The sequence below is a fragment of the Fundulus heteroclitus genome, unplaced genomic scaffold (assembly GCF_011125445.2).
Source record: "Fundulus heteroclitus isolate FHET01 unplaced genomic scaffold, MU-UCD_Fhet_4.1 scaffold_80, whole genome shotgun sequence".
NCBI classification, from domain to species: Eukaryota; Metazoa; Chordata; class Actinopteri; order Cyprinodontiformes; family Fundulidae; genus Fundulus; species Fundulus heteroclitus.
In genome coordinates this window covers 321,886-345,126 of record NW_023397252.1, presented here as the reverse complement: position 1 = coordinate 345,126, position 23,241 = coordinate 321,886, and the positions used below count along the sequence as shown (strand labels likewise).

At 38.6% G+C, this 23,241-nt stretch overlaps 1 protein-coding gene and 1 long non-coding RNA gene across 2 annotated transcripts; both read left to right on the top strand.

Annotated features, from left to right (window-relative positions):
* Positions 1–5,361: 5,361 nt before the first annotated feature.
* LOC105922146 (major histocompatibility complex class I-related gene protein) lies at positions 5,362–9,712 on the top strand. The gene is made up of 6 exons (XM_036134363.1): positions 5,362–5,637; positions 6,542–6,820; positions 6,906–7,208; positions 8,656–8,763; positions 8,872–8,889; positions 8,989–9,712. The coding sequence occupies exons 2-6, from the start codon at positions 6,562–6,564 to the stop codon at positions 8,997–8,999; spliced, it is 699 nt and encodes a 232-aa protein (XP_035990256.1). The 5' UTR covers positions 5,362–5,637; positions 6,542–6,561; the 3' UTR covers positions 9,000–9,712.
* Positions 9,713–20,493: 10,781 nt separating this feature from the next.
* Positions 20,494–21,086, top strand: LOC118562081. Its single transcript, XR_004930457.1, has 3 exons — positions 20,494–20,535; positions 20,617–20,705; positions 20,881–21,086. It is a non-coding gene; the product is annotated as an uncharacterized LOC118562081 (long non-coding RNA).
* Positions 21,087–23,241: the final 2,155 nt, after the last annotated feature.

The window sequence follows — 23,241 nt, the reverse complement described above, 5'->3', positions numbered from 1 at the left end:
AGTTAATTAAGAATAAAAGTTAAGTTTATTTTGGCCTTATGTTAGAAACAGGGCAGTGTGGTCCAACTACTCTGTCCTCCAGACAGAGACGGATAGAGAGCTGTGGACGTGGAGGGGTATTACACACTTTGGAAGAATATTTAATGCGCCTTATAATTGGACATAACAGCAATATTAATATCAGAAATCGATATGGGCCCAAATTTTCATATTGGTGCATCCCTATTTTCAACTCTATAAATTCCAATGATATTTGCCCTCTGCACCTAACCCATCTCTCAGGGGCCAGTGGGCTGCCACTGTGGAGTGGCCAGGGAGCCTCCTGGGGCTGAAAGTCTCGCTCAGGGACCCATAGTGACAGAGTGGGGAACTCGAACTTAGAAACTTGCAGCTTTCACAGGATGGAAACACCCTGATCAAACCAATCACCACCACTCCCCCTGTTGTTGATGCTGTGGCATGTTAAAACAAAATGTACACTTTCAAGTTATGCTAATTACAGTTCTTAAGGGTTATTGCACCTTTGTTCTAGACGTTCATATATTAGCAACATTCAGCCACCATCAAAGCACATTTTAACAATCTTTAAGAAACGTAACTGGTTCTCTGGAGTCATAGAAACCCCACCCAATCGTTAAAAAGCTCTGCATATTTTTCACGCATCCCCAAAAAAGGGAACGCACTCAAACTCAGCTGAAGGAGTAAACATCAGGGTGATGCATAAAAAAAAGAGAATAGCAGTCACTTTAGTGAGAGGGATATAGGTTGCATAAAGTTACGACCATATCCCTCGATTAATGTTTTGGAATTGGAAAATATTGACCAATGTAAGGGTTTAAAACACGTTGACAAAGCAAAACTGTGATGGCTGAAAAACTGAGTCAGGGAATCTTCCAGAAGAAGAATGGCAATAGAAATTCAAGCTGGTTCTGGGAAAAAAGTGAATCTCCACAGATTATCCCATAATGTTTGGGACCTGCTACAAGGTAGAAAGGCTTCAGGAATAGGCCTGTCACGATAACAATAATAATAAAAAAGGACGATTCAAAAAAATGAATGCCATAAATCATGACCTTCTTCAAATAATATGATAATGGCATAATAAAGCAAGCATATCCTCTCAAAATGCAGGTTCAAATAGATCAAGAGGTTGGCTGCAGTCCTTTGGCTTAAATGCAAAAAACCTCACACACTGTAGAGTTTGTCTTCAGCTTTGACACCAATTTAATTTTCCTCTGGCTCTCCCTCACGAGTCTCTCGTCTTATCTTTGAGCATGTGACTACCTGGCAAGATTTAACGGAAACGAGAAGGAAGGGGTGAGTAGACAGCAATGCACCGAAACCTATATTATCCAGTCTCAGAGAGAGAAGAGGGAAACACAAGGAAGGGGGGGGAGGGGGGGGGGGGGAAACAGGCACGCATACATACCCAAATTAACAAGCTTATTTAAACTAATAATGATTTATTATTTATGCCTATTCAGGAATGGTTTGAGGAGCACATCCGACTACTGGGTGTTGACTCTGCCTACAAATCCCTCCTGATCTCGATTCAGTCGAGCAAATGTGACATATGTTGAATAAACAAGTCAAATCCACAGGTGTCCAGCTTCTAATCCTGCAGAAATCTAAATATTCCCTGCAGTCTTGGTGCCACGTTCTGATATAGACCTCCATGTATGGATAGCACAGTTTGCTTAGCAGGAAAAAGGTGAATATAATGCACGTGTTCATAATGTTATGCCTAATTGGTGTACAGGGAATATGACCATTATGGCGATTTTATGTTTAAGCTTTAAAACGGTCATGACTGCAGTATTCAGAGATCTTTAACAAGACTTTTCTTAGTAGTATAATAACGGCACAGTGGTTTTATATAGGCGTATGCAAAAATCCCTTTGCATTAACTGTTTACGTTGAACAACGATATCTTGAACCCGGTGTAGCAAGCTCTGTGCTGAGATTGTTTATTTGCTGTGGGACTAAAACGGATAATCTCTTTGATTCCCTAAGAGGAGAAACAACTTTCATCTCAGAGTAAACAGTAAAATCCGACCATCAAACAACAACGACCACCGGTTTCTACGAGCTGTTTACTCGAGCTAGCTAGCCAGCTAATAGGGCTTGGGCGTTGTGACGTATTACTTTCCGTGGCCCCCATATTGAATGCCTCCGCCCCCGCTACTCAGACTACTGCCTATGACTACCGCGTACTGTACTCCCTCTCTCAGCCGTGTTTTAATTTGATTAATTTTACCTTAACTTGATTTCAACCATGGTAAACCGTTGCTGTATTGTGGGCTGTAACAGCGCAACACATGATCGGCATGGGAAAAACATAGAAAATGGGTTAACTTTACGCCGCTTTCCTGCCTGGAGGCGCAACCACGGAGAACAAGTGTCAGCGATAAAAAGAGTCGTCGGCTCGCTTGGATCGCGGCTTTAAGACTACCGATCATAACTTTCCACAGTATCCCGATGTCAATGAGAGTGTGTTCCCTGCATTTTCATTCTGGTAAGTTAAAGATGCACGGTTTTATTTTATAGCCTACATTGTTTCTTTCCTTCAACCGCGACACCACATACATGCACATAAATACTAAAACGGCAGCGGGAAAAGGCTCAAATACGTGAGAAACCCGGAGGGTTTAGGGAGGGTTGGCAGTTAACGTTACTAACTAAACCTTTGAAACACATAGCAGCTAGTTAAAAGTACATTACATGCGTGAGTGGTTGTTAGCACTAACGGTTAGCATGTGCCAGAGCCCGTCTGAGCACAGCTTACCTTTGTACGAATTACTGTGTTCCCACTGTTTGCTGGCTTTATGATCTGCAGCTCCTGAACCCATCCATTCGTAAACTGCACATGAGACTCCAAGGACTTGTAACTTTGGAACTGTTCTGAAGTATAGGCGCTCACACCACAAACAAGGTAGCCGAAGACGTCTGATATGCACAACAGTGGCAACAAGTCGTTGTCGGCGCTCCATAATAATGCTGATTTTGTCAACATACCGGTCCCTGGTTTCTCTATTTAATGTGTCCCGGTAAATTTCAGATCCTTTTCGGGATTTTAACATATTTTTTCTATCTATTCTTTCTCAACTCTACTTCTACGTCTCTTCGTTCAACAACGTTATGTCAGAGGTATTTTAACGTTGCGTTGCCATCAACATGGCCGCCACGTCCCACAATGCAACGCGGATCCCAAGCCTTATACCCAGTGAATGTGCTAGCTCCATGCAGCAACTTAGCATCGTTACAAAATGCAAAATGCAATTAAAAAAAAAAACAGTCGGTTCAATCTTACCGAGTGGTTTCTGATATGCCGTCTTGTTTTGCCACTAGATAACGCAGAGTCCTGAGAAGGAAAAGTGCTGATAATCACGTCTGCGGTGATGCTGCTTGTCAGACGTGGCATTTGCTCAACCAAACTCGTCGAAATCTCGCGAGTACACGTCCTACTCGGAGTATTTCAAGTTTTGGTTTATGCTCATTCCGCACCAGGTAATAAATATATGTCTGACGAGAAAACCGCTTTACAACAATTTATTTAACAACACCTCTGATTACGGTTTTCCGTCTAAATATGCAACACTTTACCTGAAGCACACAAAGGAAAGACGAGGACTCAAAAGAAATATCGCGAGATAAAAAAAAGGGTTCCGCTCAGGAGCATCCTGGAGGAGGTTGGAGTTACGTCCGGCTGCTGCACACGCAATAAACCTTTGCGACAACATTTGAGCACGCAAAGAAATAGCATTTAGACTATGCGCTAAAACATGTGGGGATATAAATGTATGAATTTTTTTAGTGTATATAAAAAAGGTCAAACGTCGTATTAGTCCAGTTGCAGATAAATTTCAGTATTGTCTTTGTAGTGGTTATGGGTGCTACCTAGGCAAGATAGCATACAAGTCGCTGGTAAAAACGCAGAATTTGTTTTTTGTGTGAATTCTGTATCGTAACAACTCTAAGCACTTAGATGAAAAACATCAACCAGGTGGATTTTGAAGACGGAGGGGTGTGTTATATATTAAAGCTGTGAATTGATTAAGTCATACAATTAATTGGGGTGAAGGGTGGTCATTGTGCAGGGTCAAATTTGTTGAGATTTGTGTCTCATCTCCTTTAACCCTAAAATTGAGGTTTGTAACTCACGTCATTAACTCATAGTGTGATTAGGTAGAACATTTTGTATCTTCCATAAGTGTCAATTCCAAGATAGGGGCATGCAGATTTTGGCATTGCAATGTAGGGCCAAAATATGGCTCCACCATCCAGGGATGGTTTCCTTAGATAGGAAAGTTTTTGACCAATCTGTCTGTATGATTTGATTAAATTTGACTTAATGTGCCTTGAGATGACATGTGTTGTGATTTCACCCATTCGTTTTTTTTTTTTTTTTTCGTTTTTAATGAAAAAACTGACCCAGGTATTGGAACACAATTAAGTTATTGGGTAGGCTATATACCCTAATCAGCTTAAAAACTGCTAAACGATAGGATAATACGAAACAATGAGGGGAATAGGTTTATATGTGAGAAGGATTTAAAGATTGAGTCCTGATCTAAAGCCAAGATTTTGAAAACAGTTATAAAAACGTTAAAGCTCCACATAAAATATATGTAAATAAAATAAATAAATACATTTTAGGAGTAGTAGCGTATGCAAAATCAACCTTAAGTGTCCTACCCAGTGTAAAGAGTTACTGAACCCCGTTTTATTACTCTTAAGGGCTAACATTAATTTCTCCATTTGATGAGACTACATTGATTAGTGTCATGCTGTCTGTGGATGTGCTTCAGCCTTGCAGCTTAAGCTGTGCATCAATTCTGGCAACAGGACGTGCTACAGCAGATTTTTAGACACTTTGAGGCACATGTTTCTAAAATCATATTTTAATTTTTATCACGTTAAACAATATGTTTAATTTCTAATTCTACAAAAAGTAGTGACACATTAATGGTTAACAGTGATATTTTTTTTGTAACAATGAAGTACCCGTGTTCCTAAACAAGTAAATGCAAAATCTTTTTAGTAGATATAAAGTGTTTTACTACTTAATGCATTTTAGCTACTTAATGCAGTATAGCTGACCCTGAATAAGAACCTGCATTTACATCTTGTGCTTCCAAAGGTGTCATTTATTCCTCTCAGCCAATGATATAAATATAATGTGAACTGTGTTTGATGTATGTAATAACAGACCATTACTTGCTATAACGACACACACACAAAAAAAAAACAAGCCAGAATATTGCACCATGTGAAGAATCATTTTTTGTGGATCAGTAGAGTGTAAAAATGCATTCCTCATTGTGAATGAGGTTACGGCATCACCTTTTCTGTGATATTCTTTCCTTTTAGTGAAACATTCCCTGAGATATTTCCTTACTGCTACCTATGGAGTCCCAGACTTTCCAGAGTTCATCGGCGCTGCTACAGTGGATGAAGTTCAGGTGGGCTACTGTGACAGCAACATCAAGACGGCCAAGACCAGACAAGACTGGATAAGGAGACTGATGGAAAAGGATCCCTAACACCTGAAGTGGTATTCCCAGAAGTGTCTTGGAAGTCAGCATATCTTCAGAGCAAACATTGATAACTTTAAGCAACGCTTAAACCTGACTCAAGGTAATGTGTGTTATAATTGTCACCTCCTTTGGGTCCTCTTCTGCTGTATCTAGGAGTCATCATGAATTTAGATTTGTCACATTAAATTTAATTTTTACGGTAGGAAAAGTCTGCAGACTCTATATAAATATTACTTTTAGTTAATCTTATTAAACTTAGTAAATATTACTCTTAGTCGTGTGACTGTTGTGATAGCCTCTATCTCTCAAGCTTCGTTAGGATGATGGAAAATGTAGAAAAGTTACACCTCACAGTTTCCATTAACTTAGCTAAAAATGTGAAACCTTTTATAACATTAATATAAACTGAGGAGTAATAGAAATTGCATAGAAGTACAGTAAGATATAGATGACAAAGAGTATTCCTAAGTTATCATTATCCTTTATTAATCTTTTTTCCATTGGATTTAAGCTGGAATTATTATCTACATTTGATAATTTCATTTAAAAATAGTTATAGGTTTAACTTGTATTTTTCCAACACATGATACCTAAATGGCTTTTGGAGGCCAAGCTTCAAATTGAAAATAAAACAGTATCTTTTGACTTTCGGTTATTGCTTTGAGATATTTATGACTGTCTCAATAGAAGACATAATTTATCTACATAATACTTCTTGTTCTTTGATTTTACACAATCAATTCTTGCACATTTTTGCTATTGTTTTTTAAAGCAATATGTTTTTATTGTAATTTTAATGTTCCTTTCTTGAAAAAGTTCAGTCTGATTTTCTCAATTTAATTTCACTTTAAAATGACAGTTTCATTTATGTGACACACTGAAGCTATCTTGAGTCTCACACGTTTTTGTCTCAAATGCACATTTGTCTTATTTAGACATAACATGCAGCTGTATGGATAAAAACTGTGTTTCTATTTTTTTTTTCAATTGTTCTTGTATTTTAGGTCCCTACATTTTACAGAGAATGAATGGCTGTGAGTGGGATGATGAGACTGGGGAAATTAAAGGGTTTAATCAGTATGGGTTTAATGGTGAGGACTTCTTAGCCGTGGACCTGAACACACTGACATGGACTGCTCCTAAATCGCAAGCTGTCATCACAAAACGTATGTGGGATGCCGAGAAAGCTAGATTAGAACATAATAAAAACTACTACATCTACAAATGTCCCGACTGGTTAAAAAAATATGTCCATCATGGGAGGAGCTATCTGCAGAGGACAGGTATTTGACACTATATTTATTACCTCTAAAACCTGAATCAGCAGGAATGGTACAGATCATATTTAAGAGTATTTTCTCTCTGCAGAAAGCCCGTCTGTATCTCTGCTCCAGAAGACTCCCTCCTCTGTGGTTATCTGCCACGCTACAGGTTTCTACCCTGACAGAGCTGAAATATTCTGGAGGAAAGACGGAGAGGAGATTCACGAGGGTGTGGAAAAAGGAGAGATCCTCATGAACAATGATGGGACCTTCCAGATGAGTGCTGAACTCAACATTTCATCCATCCAGCCTGCAGACTGGAGGAGATATGACTGTGTGTTTCATCTTTCTGATGCTGAAGATGACATAATAGTCACACTGGATAAATCTGTGATCCGTACAAACTGGGGTAAGATGCACCTCTGTGATGGCTCCACTAATTTAGGAGAGCAAACTGAAATTATTAAGCCACATATGTTCCCTTAAAGAGCACATTACTTCTTGGTAAATTTGTGCATATTTGAACAAGGCATTTTAAAACAACTTTTAGCACATACACTGCAGAGGAAGAAAAGGGACCCCATGTCCAGGCGTAAGTTACATGTCCCCCATCAACGGGCTCTTTTAGAGCATTGCAACCAAAGACATATTACAAACTCAACGTCAGTAAATAAGAAATATATTAAGAATGTTGTCTCTTTTCTACAGAGCCCTAGAGGGGTCATCGCAAAATGTTTTGCATGTTGAGAGAATGTGTGCTCGTTTTACTACATTGTGCGGTCGTTTTACTAAATTGTGCGCTCGTTTTACTAAGTTGTGCTCTCGTTTAACTATATTGTGCACTCGTTTTACTAAATTGTGTGCACAATTTACTATATAGTGCACTCGTTTTACTAAATTGTGTGCACAATTTACTATATTGTGCTCTCTCGTTTTACTATAGTGTGAGCTCATTTTACTAAATTGAGCTCTCATTTTAAGCATAGTAAAATGAGGGCACAATTTATTAAACGAGTGCACTATTTACTCAAAGGAGCACACGATTTCCTAAAACGAGGGCACAATTTAGTGAACATGGTTATAGAACATTGTGTGCACGATCTACTTAAACGTGGCCACAATATGTAAAACGTGCACTCAATATTGTCTTGACACATGTAAACATGAGCACGTTTTAGTATATTCGAGATCTCTATCTACCAAAACGCACCCACGAATAGTTAAAACGTGTGCTCGAATAAATTGTGTGCACAAAAAGGCTATAGTCAACAATCCAGGAGATAGTGGAAACTGGTCGAATAGCTTAGATTTCCATTTCGTAGCCTTTGAGATGGATGGTCAGGATATACCATGGTTTGGGCATGGCGTATAAGGAAATATTGAGAACTCTAGCCACCTAGCATGGGATAATTATGAGTTTAAGCACATTAAAAAGGATGCTGAGGGCGAACTGTCTCCGCCGTCGTGTGTATGATGATTTAGGTCATATTAAGGAAAACGTGCTCACGTTTTATTAATTCGAGGACTCAATTAAAAGAAAACGTGCTCACGTTTTATTAATTTGAGGGCTCAATTGAAGGAAACGTGCTCACAAATTATCACGACCTGAAAAAAAATATCACTTAAAGTGCGCTCCCCGGGCTCTGTACTTTTCTGCCAATATAGTAAATTTACAGGTAGATGTTAGTGTGAGGTTTGCCTTTTTTTTTTTTTTAAAGTCCTTCATCACATGACATTTTAAGGCAGTAAGATCTTTTTTACTCTATGTTTTCAAACAAGATTACGCCTTCTTGAATTTATTGAACAAAACAGCTTAATTTCCTAACTGTTTGGCCCATGTTATTGGACCTTCTCAGCGTCTTCTCCAAAGATTCCTGTTGCTGTTGTTGCCGGAGGTGTTGCAGCATTTCTTCTTCTGGGAGTTGCCGTAATTGTTGGCGTCTTCTGGTTGAGGAAATATAATGGTGAGGAAACAATGTATTTTCTAAATGCCATAATTTGAAATGAATGTTAGAGATTTATTAGCTGATAGTTCACTATTTCATTTATGGTGTTTATTCTTTACATTCCAGGATTCCAGCAAGTTGATGGTAATTATTCCCCTTTTAAGTCGTTTTCTGGTAATAGGGGTTTGGTATTATATTTACAGTAACAGGCAAAAGTTCACATTTTGCTGTTTGTCTTGACAGGAGAAGAATAAAAGACAATATTTGACTGGGTGGAGAGTCAATAAATTCACACTTCAAACTTCCAATGGACACAGATCCATAGAGGGCTAATGCTGCATGAAGGATTGTTGTTGTACCATTAAGTTGTGTCCAGCAGTAAAAATTAACAAAATACGGCAAACAGACTAGACTATATGTAAGCTTTACTTGGTGCAACCTTTTTTGTTAGATCACTCTTAATGAGAGGAGCTCTGAATAGACATTTGCTGAAGCCTCCAGGATCAGCTGGTTTATTGATCTTAGGGCTGGACTTATTATAAATTTCCAGTGACTTCGTTGTAGAGTGAAATTTATCTTTATAAGATTTACTTACGTACACAATGTGTTATATCAAATACATTCATTTTTATTATAAGATGTTAATACTTTTTTGGTTTTCACCTTTTCTTCTGTCTTTTTTTTCTGTAAATCTGTTGTGTAGTAAACAGTAGAAAGACGTTTTCTACCTATGAAACAAAGAGGAAGAAGTCACAATAAGTTGTAACAGTTGAACTGATTAACTTGACAGTGGAAAGAAACAACTGTAATTGTCTTTTTTAAGTACATGAAAAAATTGATATTATTTTATTATTATTGAATAAAAAAAGTTGTTGATAATTACAAAGATTTGTTTGAATTTTGGCATCTTTGAGGATAAAGGCGAAAACAACTGTCATGTAAGCAGCAATAACAAAACTAATAAAACTTGAGAATATTTGCAATCAGCGTAATGGTAACTAACCTCTGTGTACCTTTTTAAAAGATTTTAAAATGACCTCAATTTAAATAAAACTCTTATATTGATGATTCTTTGCATTTTAACTAACAAGCATGACACGAAACATCAAATAAAAAACACTTGCTTGTGTTGCAATTCCAAGTTCTATTAATCTGAAGATATCATTACATTTTGACATATTTCTATAATTGTCATTTATAAGCAGCTTTAGCTGCTTCTATTTTTACACATTTGACACATTTCTTTTAATCTAATTAAAATGTTTAATTGAGAAGATAAATCCAAAAGCTACTAAGGAGCTAGTACACAATGAATATTTTAAAATGATTACTAATATGCTGCATTTGCAGCCTCTAAAAGAAAGTATTTGATTTTTACTTTTCTTGCTTTCAAATGTACGTTTCAGCAACTGTCCACTAGAGGGAAACAGAAACCATACATTATATTACCTGTTTGGTTCTTTTGCCATTGCTCACGTTCAAAAATTACTAAAACGTTTTTGAACTTTTAGGTCAACTTGAAGCTATGTGAAGCAAAGAAAGAGTTTTGCATTGCTCCAACAGCTACACGATTTAAACAATGTGTAGCTGTTATCTGATTGAAGATTTGTTTATTTCCGCCAACAAAATCCACACCAAAGCAGTTTTGAACATTTGCTGTTTTTCACGTGTATTTGCAAACGCATACCATTTTCTCCCAGGGTAAGTATGAAAGGGTTGTTTATAGTTAATTCCCGTCATGTTACATCTGCACCAACACAGAGAGCCTAAAACCTGCAGCCAGCGAGTCTGTTGATGCAATAGTCATAAATCCAGATGAAAGAAATATTAGGCTTTCACTATTAAATCAAACTCCACTGTCCCGCTTTCACTTTCTCTCAGTCCCCGCCTTCTAACCGTGTGATTAAAACATGCGCTCCTATTGGTCAAATGACCACCCGGTCATGACGCTCTCGTTTCTCCAGGAGTATGGCACCCAGTTTAACATAAATTCGGTTTCGTCAGACTATCCGTAATTACATTCCAGATATCTTAAAATGCATTTTGACTGGACAAAACTACAATTTGACTATCCAGAATGGTAATTTAAGATATCTTTATTTACATTCTGACTAGGAAGAATAATAATTCAAGATATCTTCAATTACATTTTGACTAGTCAAAATTCCTTTCAAGATATCTCACATTACGTCACCTGATTCGTCACTGAACAACATTCAAAAAATAAATAAATAAATAAAATAAAAATAATAATAATAAATAACTTGATATGCTTGCATGTTTATTTGACGTTAACATGTGGTTCTTTGTTGTTGCTTTCGCGCGCGCATATAGTGAATGGCAGGGCAAAAACACATGAAGTTCTCGCCGTAAAGCAAGACCGACTCTCGCGGTCTTGCACGAGACTTCTGAGCCTGTGGGTGCGGGCCGAGGGCTCTTGCAATTGCAAGTACGGTATTTCCCCCACAGACCACCAGGGCGGCCGAGAAAACCTTTGTTCGACCTGAAATGACTCATTTAATCTTCCAAAACGGTATGGAACACATTAATTAACTGAAAAATGTTGCATAGTATGCCTTTAAGATATCTGAAATAAGACATTGCATGTAAGCCCCTGTCCAAATAATTGCCTGAACATTCAATGGCGCTGGCAGTTTTCGACAAAACTTTAAGAAATTGCCACAATATAGAAAGAGCTTTTTCAGTATGGGATATGCGGAGAGCGCGAAAATAGTATACTTGAAAAATGCTTAAGAAATTTGCAAAGAGTTTCTGATTTACTTGCTGCCGACACACACAATGCACTGAAAAACGGCTTAGGGAAGCTGAAAGCGCTACTATCGACTCATGTCCAAGCTGGAAATAAGGAATATTCCTCAGTTCAGTTAATAACCAGATGCAGTTTTTATACTGTGGTAAAGCTATCTGCCTCTTCGGAAATTATGGTAAAGCCAGCTAGCTCTTGATTTTGACATGCTAGACGGCACAAGGCATTACAGCACCCACTATGGCAAGCCATTTTAACATAAATTCGGTTGTCCCGCCCTTACATTCGAGATATCTCAAATTGTTTTATGACTAGACGTTTTAGCGATTTAAGATATCTCTAATTGAATTTTGACTAGTCAAAATACCTATTCGAGATATCTCTAATTACATTCTGACTAGTCGAAAAGACATCAGATTTACCATCATTCCCGACAAAATAGGCTAATTTAAATAATAATAATAATATAATAAAAATAAATAATTTAGGACATATATGTATATGCGTGTGTGTATATATATATATATATATATATATATATATATATATATATATATATATAGATAGATAGATAGATAGATAGATAAGTGTGTGTGTACATGTATATATTTGTGTATAAATGTGTTTGTGTTTATAGTAATAAAAAATTATAACAATGTATGAGTGTTTTGCAACAGACATCCTATCAGAATATTCTATTACTTTTAACCCCACTAAGAATATTTAAATGCACCAAACCATTTGTTAAAACAGCTATAGTTTTAAAGTTTTCAGCAAAAGAAACAAACAAAAAAACAACAACATGGAAATTAGTTCAATATTCAGCGAGTGGGTCAGGTGTCCACAGGGGTGCATGATTTTATTTGAATAAAATATTAACAGCTACGATATTTTCACTTGCAGGCAATAAAGAACGTTTAATATAATGAAATTACTCTCGTCTTTAGCTGGGAAGTGACAGGTAAATCAGAAATTGATATAACATATTGCATCTCAAACTGCCCCGCCATCTCTCCTTTTCTGTCGTGTGGTTCACGTCATCATCTGGAACAACTTGTTAAAAAACAGCCAGGACAGTTGTCTCCTCTAATGGCAGCTTTGCTGTGTAGAGACACATACTGTAACTAAGTATCATATCACATATGATACCATATCATATCACATTCCCCTTCTGGGACAAAGGCGCTGAAACTGGGCCTTCAGCATCCCAATGATCTTCTCAACCGTGGCTCGTGCTCTGCTCTAATAATGGTGCTGCTGCCCAGGCTCAGGCTCAGGGGTCAGGAGATATGACTAGCAGGATACAGTTTACATTTCATCTGCAATAGGGGAGCAGAGATTTCTGTTGTAGCATATATATTTTTTTTTTCAGTTCTTGATCGACGGCAATAAAGCATTTAGGAGGTAAAATTGATTGAATCTTATAGTGCATTGATTAATTACTGTTGGCAGACAGCAGGAACAAGCAGAAATGGTCAGATATTCAGTAAAAGCGGGGTTTTAAAAACAGTCCCCCATATACTCTGGTAGTGATCTCATCAGTAGTGTTCATGCAGCATCCTCTGGTGGTTGCACCTTGTAACTGTTGGGGCAATAAAATCACATTCACTGCGTTAAGATAGAGCTGTGTGATTCCAATCACTGCTATACTGAGCTAGAACTACCATAATAGCCCAGGCCTCCAGTCCAGGGTTCTTCTGGTTCAAAAATTCTTATTTTCCTGGTTCTCTGCTGGTTGGTGCTGTTCTATTTTCCTGTTTATTTTTAGCTCCCTGGTGTTCACCCTTTGCTCATCAGTTCATCAGGAAATCAGTATAAATGATTCTAGAGAAATTCTCATTTGCTGCCATTTGAGCTCATTATGTGTTACAAGTCCTAAGTAATATTTTGTACCAGCCATTGTAACCACCTGAAAGAATCCACCGATCATAATTCAGGTTGATCACTAATAATCTGTACCCCCTTATATTCCAGCAGATTGCCGTCAAAAGATCTATAATTTTTCATTGAGCAAAACCTTTACAGCTGAACCTTTATTAGTTTTTCTTTGCAGACTAAAAGGGTTTAACCCAAATATTACACTTTTATCCCATATTTTATTTGTATTCTTGATTCACTTTGGTGCCCTGCAAAATGAACTTACATATCTCCTCACGTTTAACTATTTTGTGTGTTGTCTCCATTTTTAATATTGCTAATTTTAGTATCTTCTACTTCTACTACTACCCAAATTTACACATTGTGGGACAATAAAGGAATAAAGTACTTTTTACTTTCTTCAGTTGTACAGCCTAGGACAGACAGAATATGTAATGTTAAAGGTATACTATGCAACCGGGGTTGATTTTCCAGCGAGGCTCCCTCCAGAGGGCCAAAGTAAAAGTGCACTGTCATAAAGATGCTCAGCTGTTCTGGATTCTCCGTCAAGCCAGGCGCGGTTGTTTGGAGCTTAGCAGACAGGCGAACGCAACGAAAAGTCGAAAAAACGGCAGTACAAACAATGACTAACACAGTGAAGGTATGAACATCAAGCTTCCCGCAGCGCTATCTTGGCGAGGCCACCGCCTTCGCCAAGCCGTGGCCGCCGCCTCGCCAGTTTTATTATTATTATTATTTTATTTTTTTTATGTTTGCGAGACGCTACCGCCACCGCCTCGCCAAGCCGCGTCTCGCCAACATAAAAAAAAAAAAAATAAATAATAATAATAATAATAATAAAACTCGATATGCTTGCATGTTTATTTGACGTTAACACGCGGTTCTTTGTTGTTGCTTTCGCGCGTGCATATAGTGAATGGCAGGGCAAAAACACATGGAGTTCTCGCCGTAAAGCGAGACTTCTGTGTGTGCGAGCCGTGAGCTCTTGCAATTGCAAGTGCGGTATTTCCCCCACAGACCCCCAGGGCGGCCGAGAAAACCTTTGTTCGACCTGAAATGACTCATTTAATCATCCAAAACGGTATGGAACACATTAATTAACTGAAAAATGTTGCATAGTATGCCTTTAAATTGCCTAAAGACCTTTCTTTAAGACGTTTATTGATTTTTTTTCCGTTTAACTAGAAAACATAAGGAGATATCTATTTACCTCACTCCTGCAATACCTCCATCTTGCACCTCAGAAACATCGGCAAACTCTGTCACACACTCACTCATGCAGATGCAGAAAAAGCTTGTCCACGCGTTTGTCTCCTCCAGGCTGGACTACTGCAATGCGCTCCTCATCGGGATCCCTGAGAAAAGCCTTCAGAAGCTGCAGTCCATACAAAACAGCGCTGCTCAGATCCTGATGAGGATGCGCAAACATGACCACATCACCCCCATACTCAAGTCACTTCACTGTCTTCCTGTCCCACTCAGGATTGAGTAGAAGGTCTCCTTCCTTACCAGTACATCCATGATGATGCCCCACCATACCTCAAGGAATTTCTAACCCCACAGACCTCAACACGCACCCTCAGATCTACCTCAACATGTCTGCTGAAACCACCAAGGACGAAGCTCCGTACAATGGGAGATCGGGCTTTTTGCTCAGCTGCTCCCAGGCTGTGGAATGTTCTCCCTGACCACCTGAGGACCCCACAGACAGTAGAGGCTTTTAAACATGGCCTTAAAACACATTTTTTAGGAGAGCTTTTTATTGAACTCTTGCCGTTTTACTTATTTTCTTTGTTTATTTGATATTTTCTTCATCCAGTGCAACTTCCCCTGAGAGTGAGAAGTTGCACTGGATTTTATCTGAGTGTGTTGATCTAAAGTGTAGGCTCTTCCTCATGCCCTTTCTACTGATTTTCCTCCTGTGCAAACTCCAAGCTTATGTTAAAGGCATACTATGCAACATTTTTCAGTTATTAATGTGTTCCATACCGTTTTGGATGATTAAATGAGTCATTTCAGGTCGAACAAAGGTTTTCTCGGCCGCCCTGGGGGTCTGTGGGGGAAATACCACACATGCAATTGCAAGAGCTCACGGCCCGCACACACAGAAGTCTCGCTTTACGGCGAGAACTCCATGTGTTTTTGCCCTGCGAGACGCTACCGCGACGGCTGCGGCGAGGCGGCGGCAGCGGTCGCGGCTTGGCGATAAAATAATAATAATAATAATAATAAAACTGGCGAAGGCGGCGGCCTCGCCAAGATAGCGCTGCGGGAAGCTTGATGTTCATACCTTCATTGTTTGTACTGCCGTTTTTTCGACTTTTCGTTGCGTTCGCCTGTCTGCTAAGCTCAAAACAACCGCACCTGGCTTGACGGAGAATCCAGAACAGCTGAGCATCTTTATGACAGTGCACTTTTACTTTCGCCCTCTGGGGGGAGCCTCGCTGGAAAATCAACCCCGGTTGCATAGTATACCTTTAACATTACATATTCTGTCTGTCCTAGGCTGTACAACTGAAGAAAGTAAAAAGTACTTTATTCCTTTATTGTCCCACAATGGGTAAATTTGGGTAGTAGTAGAAGTAGAAGATACTAAAATTAGCAATATTAAAAATGGAGACAACACACAAAATAGTTAAACGTGAGGAGATATGTAAGTTCATTTTGCAGGGCACCAAAGTGAATCAAGAATACAAATAAAATATGGGATAAAAGTGTAATATTTGGGTTAAACCCTTTTAGTCTGCAACCGCGCCTGGCTTGACGGAGAACCAGAACAGCTGAGCATCTTTACGACAGCGCACTTTTACTTTCACCCTCTGGGGGGAGCCTCGCTGGAAAATCAACCCCGGTTGCATAGTATACCTTTAAGCTTGCTCTTCCGTTCCCTTTTTAATGGTTGCCTCCTCATCCCAGTCCTGAACCAGCCTTTCAAAGACGTCTCCTTGATTTTCTGGGAATGCCGTTTGTGCCATAAACCATGTAGATCCGTCACCATGACCAGTCAGTCCAAGCCTCCAGCAACTTCTCTACCCTCCAACATTTGAGACACCACTCTGGAATGCATCTCCAAGGCTCCATGTTAGAAACATTCAGACCAGCAACCCCAGATCTTGTTCTGTTCCTCCTGGTTCCCACCACTAACCCCACCACCACAGTAAGTCTACTGCCAACTGCCTTCATCTCCTGGTGCACAATTAATTTACTCACCTTTTACCTCTCCTTCACAATTATCCACTGTGCAAGTCAGAAAATTGGCTAAAACCATGACAAAAGCCACGAAAAGCAAATGACAGTTGTTCAACTAGCTGGCATCCACTGCATTTATTTATAATCCTACTTTGAGTTTTTAAAACTCTGCTTAAACGTAATTCAATTTTTAATGATTTGCTTTTTTTAGGAGAAGAGTTGTTTTACTGGCGTCACAAAGGAACTGCCAAAAGCCTCAAAACAGAAGTGGTCTGCGGAGCTGAAAATGCAAATAAAATCTTCAAGGATTTTCACTGCAGCTCTACTGGGGCCCATTGTGGCCAAACTAAAACCAGAGAAGCGATTTCTCAAAGATACTACTGGCCTGGCATGTCAGTCGACATCAATAAATGGGTATGTATGCTGTAACAAGACAAGTAGAGGACCTGATAATTTAGCTCAGACACCAAAATAGGTTTAAAAGGTTTTTTTCAAGCAAAAAGCAATGAAAGGCTGGAAACTGGCTGGAGCGCACTCAGGAACCCCTGTAACAGAGAGTAAGGTTAGCTGCTTCAGTCATCTCTGTGGAATGTGGTGAACACAGAATAAAAGCCACTAACATTGTCAGTATCCGGTAGATGATGCTGGATACAATGAATGGGTCCACGGGCTGCACTTGCTTGGTGCTTATGTGGGAAGTACAAACAACAGGCTTTGCTCATACTAGCTTTAGGCTGTGTAGCAGTGAACAGGCAGTCCGAGAAGCACCCTAGAGTCACTAACACTATTTAGGGGTGACAGGTATTGCTACATGGAGCTAATAAGGAAAGCAGAGGATTGAGTAACACAGCACACATGACCAATACAAACATAGCGAGCTGTAGCATTACAGTAAGCATTACATACACAAAATAGAACTATCGGTACAAAATTTAATAAAACTTAATATTTTATTCCAGTTATTTCTTCCTTTATTTTACATCACATGGTTTACCTTTGAGTTTTGTTCTTCATTACATAACATTCTGTATTCTAGGTCTCCCAGTGCTTAGACTGTCAAGCCAGTACTCCATGTCTCAAGCAACCATCAGAGTTTACACCGATAAAGGTTTGTCCATTAATATTGCCCTTGTTCATGAAGGTGTACAAACTTAATCCCAAAAAGACACCTAAAGTGCAGTTTAAGAGACTTATTTTTATTTAAAAGAGAAATTGTTTTGAAAGTTTCCCAAATGAAGCTCTGTGTGAGAGAGATGGTATGTGTTTTTGTATTGAAAATTTATTGTGTTGTTCTAGGTTTCTCAGCCATTTGAACTGGTCGGGATGGACTTAATTGGGAAACTATCAACCACAGCTAAAGGGAACCAGTACATCTGTGTGATGGTTGACTACTTCACCAAGTGGTCAGAGGCTTACCCATTAAAAACAAAGTCTGCCAAGGAGGTCACTGAGTGTATCCTCAACTTTTTTTATCGCTTTGGAGCCCCCAAGAGGATACTTACTGACCAGAGGAGCAAATTTGTTAATTCTGTAAGTACCTTTGTCCTATTAAGGAAGTAGTAAATCAACCCATCTATCTATCTATCTATCTATCTATCTATCTATCTATCTATCTATCTATCTATCTATATATATATATATATATATATATATATATATATATATATATATATATATATATATATATATATACACACACTTTTAAATTGACACCTTTAATGTATTTTGGACTGTATACCATGTGGTTACTTTTTATTTAAAAAAGTCCTTTAACACTCCAGATTAACAAAAACGTGTGTGACATCCTGGGGATTGAAAGGAGCCTCTGCTCTCCTTACCACCCTCAAACTAATGGGCTGGTTGAAAGGATGAATGGCACAATTCAGAGGTGAGTCATTTGTTTTCTTTTCTGCTCCCAAACCATCAAATAATTATCTACTACAATTTCGTGCAGATTGACTTGTAAAAAGATCTAGCATATGAGAAACTGATTCTGATACTAAATCATTAAAAAACTCCTCGATCCTAGAGCCTTGAGTAAAGTGATTGGAGGTCATCCAGAAAAATGGGATGACTTTCTGGATCTGGTCATGTTTGGTCTGCGAACAAAAAAACAGATGACCACAAAGTACTCCCCTTACTACATAATGTAATTGAGAGAGGCTCGATATCCCTCAGAAATTCCCCAGGAGATTGAGGTATTGATATTGTGTTTATTGATTGGCTATTTAGGGTTTAATGTGTATCATAACAGTGTGAAATGTTCTGGAAGAGCAGGCTGGCTCCTTCAACTTTCTAAATGTATTATTAACAGAAAATTATAACACATAAAAATAACACAGTGTTAATCCAAAGCTTTCTGTTACTTTCTCAAGATTGACAGCAGCATAGAGGATGTAGTGGCATCTGAGGAGTTAGCGCAGGATATAAAGGAACAGACACTACTCTTTGAGAAAGTCCGGAAACATCTTGACGAGGGACATGAAAAAACCAAAAGGAAAAATAAGTCTGACAGCAAACAAGTTTTCAAAGTTGGGGAGAAAGTATGGAGACAAAATTTCAGAAGCCAACAAAGAAAAGGGGGGAAGCTGGATAGAAATTACATTGGCCCATAGGTCATCACAGCAATAAAAGGAAAAAGTGCTGATCTGCGAGATGAGAAAGGGAATGTATTTAGCAAAATTAGTACAGATCAGCTCAAGTTGGTTGTTGAGAGCACACCCAGGGTGCCTCACAATGATCCACAAGCAAGATATACTGTCCCTGCAGCTCCACCACAGCCTACGAAGGCCTGTTTGGAGCCAGCAGCAGAAGTACTAACATCAAGTCCAGTGACTACACCACAGCCTACGAAGGCCTGTTCGGAGCCAGCAGCAGAAGTACTAACACCAAGTCCAGTGACTACACCACAGCCTACGAAGGCCTGTTCGGAGCCAGCAGCAGAAGTACTAACACCAAGTCCAGTGACTACACCACAGCCTACGAAGGCTTGTTCAGAGCCAGCAGCAGAAGTACTAACACCAAGTCCAGTGACTACACCACAGCCTACGAAGGCTTGTTCGGAGCAAACATACACAACGGCTGTTGTTGAGAAATGTAAGAATGTTTTTGCCTCTGATTTATAAAAATACCTATATCTAATCATGTTGTACACGTAATTCTCATCAGCTACCATAATCATGCATTTAGGTATGCCTTTGTTTTGCAGGGAAAATGTGTGTGTTGTGGCACAACAGTTTGTTGCTTGAGTAGCAGCTGCATCCTTTATTGACAGTTGTGTTTCTTTATATTTTCGATAGATGTCCAGGAAGCATGGGAAGGAAATGTTTCTCATGTTCTCCTATCAAAAATCGGGCCATATAAATTATATTATTGGGACATTTCTCAAATTGGGCCAAAGTGAGGTGCATTGTACTCCTCATAACTTTATTTTTTTTTGTTAGCTACATAACTAAATGCATTTTGCTAAATCTATGCAAATTTCCTTGACAGTCTATTAATGCATATATGGATCTATTAGTGCGTGGGCACAATTGCACCAGCAGTGAAAAAGCTGCTCTGATAGACTCCTTTGCAATGACTGCTATTTGGAGTGGAAAATCCCCAAGGCTCAAGGTCTGTATAACCTAATAACATATTTTGGACATACTCACAAATGCAGAGTAATTTTACTTCATTCATGATCTTTCTATATTAAGTTAATGATTTAAGTTTTTGAAATGCAAGGAATAACCTGTTAGAAATAAGAATGTAAGTAAAAACTGTCTTGAGCAAATACTTTTTTCAATTCAAGGGTTTTCTTTATTTTAATTTTTTGAGTTTTATTCTTTTAACAGCTGAATTTGTAAAACCATGTTTTTTTATTTTTTTTAATGTTTTATGTTTTTCAGATAAAACCTATGGAGCATGAAGTTTTACTGGGGATTATAAATGACCACCACCACTGGAAATTAGCAGTAAATGCCACTTTAGACACAAACAACAACACAGATACCTGTAATAGTATTGTTTATTTTAATTAATTCTTGCTTTTAAAGGTCATTTATCCCCATGGAAAGAGATCCCTGCTCCTGGATCCACTGGGGGAGTCCAAAAGAGACATCAAACAATGTTTGGAAACAACAAGGTAAGGAAAACCACCCCACACGGAGGCACGCATGCATCATTCATTAATTCATTCATTCATTCATTCATTCATCCATCCATCCATCCATCCATCCATCCATCCATCCATCCATCCATCCATCCATCCATCCATCCATCCACAGACAGATAGAATGTTTTATTGTATCTTTTTGTAGGGCATTCATGAGAAATAAAGGATGCAAAGTCTCCAGATGGACATGTGGCACTGTTCAGCATCCGATACAGACAGACAGCACTTCATGTGGTGTGTTTGTATTGAAAGTATGTGCTTTCCCCCCTAATCATCATTATATGCATTGGCTAATTTGAATTTGTATATATTGAAAATTTTAAATTTTGTATGTGTTATCTTGGAATGTCAGTTTGCAGAAAAACTCCTTAGACGAGAGGAAATGGTTTTGCAAACAAACCCCACTGCCATTAATGAACTTAGAAGGGAAATTGCTGTCAAACTTCTTCTACGGACAGGTAATTTATATGCTACAAAGAAATGTGTGATACTAGCATGATATTTAAATTTTTTGTACATCTTTGTTATTCAATAGCTTTCAGAGCTCTTACATTAGTTTGTAAAACACCAGAGCTCATGAAAATTATGAATTCTTTAAATAATTTCTAGTCGCACGTGTCAAAGAACAAAATGAAGTATTTATGTATACACATAGAAAGTATTGAGCCATCCTAAAACATTATCGACAAAGAAAAACAACAACTTTTGAAACAGTAGGAACACATCACGGTAAACATTGCATGTATACATGCATCATACTTTTTCAAAAGAAAAATAAATATTATGCCAATTTTCCAAATATTACCAATCACCAAAAATTATGTTATATTATATCACAGATCTATAGATTAACTATGCATTCTTTGTTTTGTTTTCACGATTAACAGATAACCTTTCGGACATTTGTTGTTACTGTGGGGAAGAGGAACATGAAAACGATTTTAACTGGGTAAAACCATAAACTAATGTAATCTTACAATAAACAATTTGGAAATTTTTTGGTAAACTTTGATCTGTGGTTGTGATGTTTTAAGGATTTTCCAAACATGTGTAAGCACCACGCATGTTGAAAGTGTTTTACATGTACTTTTTATCCCCCAGATACAGTGAGACGTTTGTCTTCGCTGGTTTCACCAGTTGTGCATGCAAAACCCACCACCTGAGAAGGCCTTTGTTTGTCCTGCTTGTGTTTATTAGAAACATGTTCAGTAGTTCTGACTATTTTGTATATAGTTTATATGAATAAATAAACACTACAGTTGTTGAAACTTTGAGAATTTTTTTAGCATTTCATGGAGATGCCGTTATAACTCACATAGTTTAACATTTCTTGGTGCTCTGTAAGCAGTTAATACATTTTTGGCCGACTGAGGAAGGCTTGATGCCACCTTTGCTACAGTACTACGTCAAAAAAAACATTGGTACATTTCTAAATGTTTGACCTGTAAACACTGAATACATGTTCTGGCAGGCTGGATCTGATATTTTTTGTATCCCTTGTAAATTCTTTATTAAAAGAGCTAACAAGTTCAAATTTTCTGCAGTTGTTGGTGATTATAAGAGATGTTTATGTGTCAAAACTCAAGAATGTGGAAAACTCTTAGTCCATTTTGGAAGGGGATACATATTCTGGCAGGCTGGACCCCGATATTTTTTGTATCCCCCTGTAAATTCTTCATTTAAAGAGCTAACAGCTTCAAATTTTCTGCAGTTGTTGGTGATTATAAGAGATGTTTATGTGTCAAAACTCAAGAATGTGGAAAACTTTTAGTCCATTTTGGAAGGGGATACATATTCTGGCAGACTGGACCCCGATATTTTTTGTATCCCCTTGTAAATTCTTAATTTAAAGAGCTAACAGCTTCAAATTTTCTGCAGTTTTTGGTGATTATAAGAGATGTTTATGTGTCAAAACTCAAGAATGTGGAAAACTCTTAGTCCATTTTGGAAGGGGATACATATTCTGGCAGGCTGGACCCCGATATTTTTTGTATCCCCCTGTAACTTCTTCATTTAATGAGCTAACAAGTTCAAATTTTCTGCAGTTGTTGGTGAATATAAGAGATGTTTATGTGTCAAAACTCAAGAATGTGGAAAACTCTTAGTCCATTTTGGACGGGGATACATATTCTGGCAGGCTGGGCGGGTTCTCTTCCGGCGGCGCCCCTTGCGGCAGCAGCCGAACACAGCTCTGTACCAACTCGCGGACTTTTTGCATAAAAATGCCGCCAAACTCGCTGGAAACCACTCATCTACCCAGCCGATCAGTACTTGACCGCGAGCGCCTGTTGGAGTTACGATCAAGTTGTGTTTTTGGACTTTTAAATACCACGCTCGACTGCTTACGTGACTGTGGCGTCCTACGGAGACCAGCCCCGGAGGCCTGTGAAGCGGCGGCCTCGACGAGCAGCTCATGCCGGAGGAGAGCGACGCGGAAGCGGTGTAGCCGGCCGAAGAAGCGCGGGTGCCGAGGAGGCTTAGCAGCGAGGCTAAAGGCTAACCCATT

Coding starts and splice junctions, on each gene's coding strand:
- LOC105922146 (XM_036134363.1), top strand. CDS start 6,562: ATGAATGGCTGTGAGTGGGATGATGAGACTGGGGAAATTAAAGGGTTT. Junction 6,821..6,905: donor GAGCTATCTGCAGAGGACAG/GTATTTGACACT, acceptor TTCTCTCTGCAG/AAAGCCCGTCTGTATCTCTG. Junction 7,209..8,655: donor TGTGATCCGTACAAACTGGG/GTAAGATGCACC, acceptor GGACCTTCTCAG/CGTCTTCTCCAAAGATTCCT.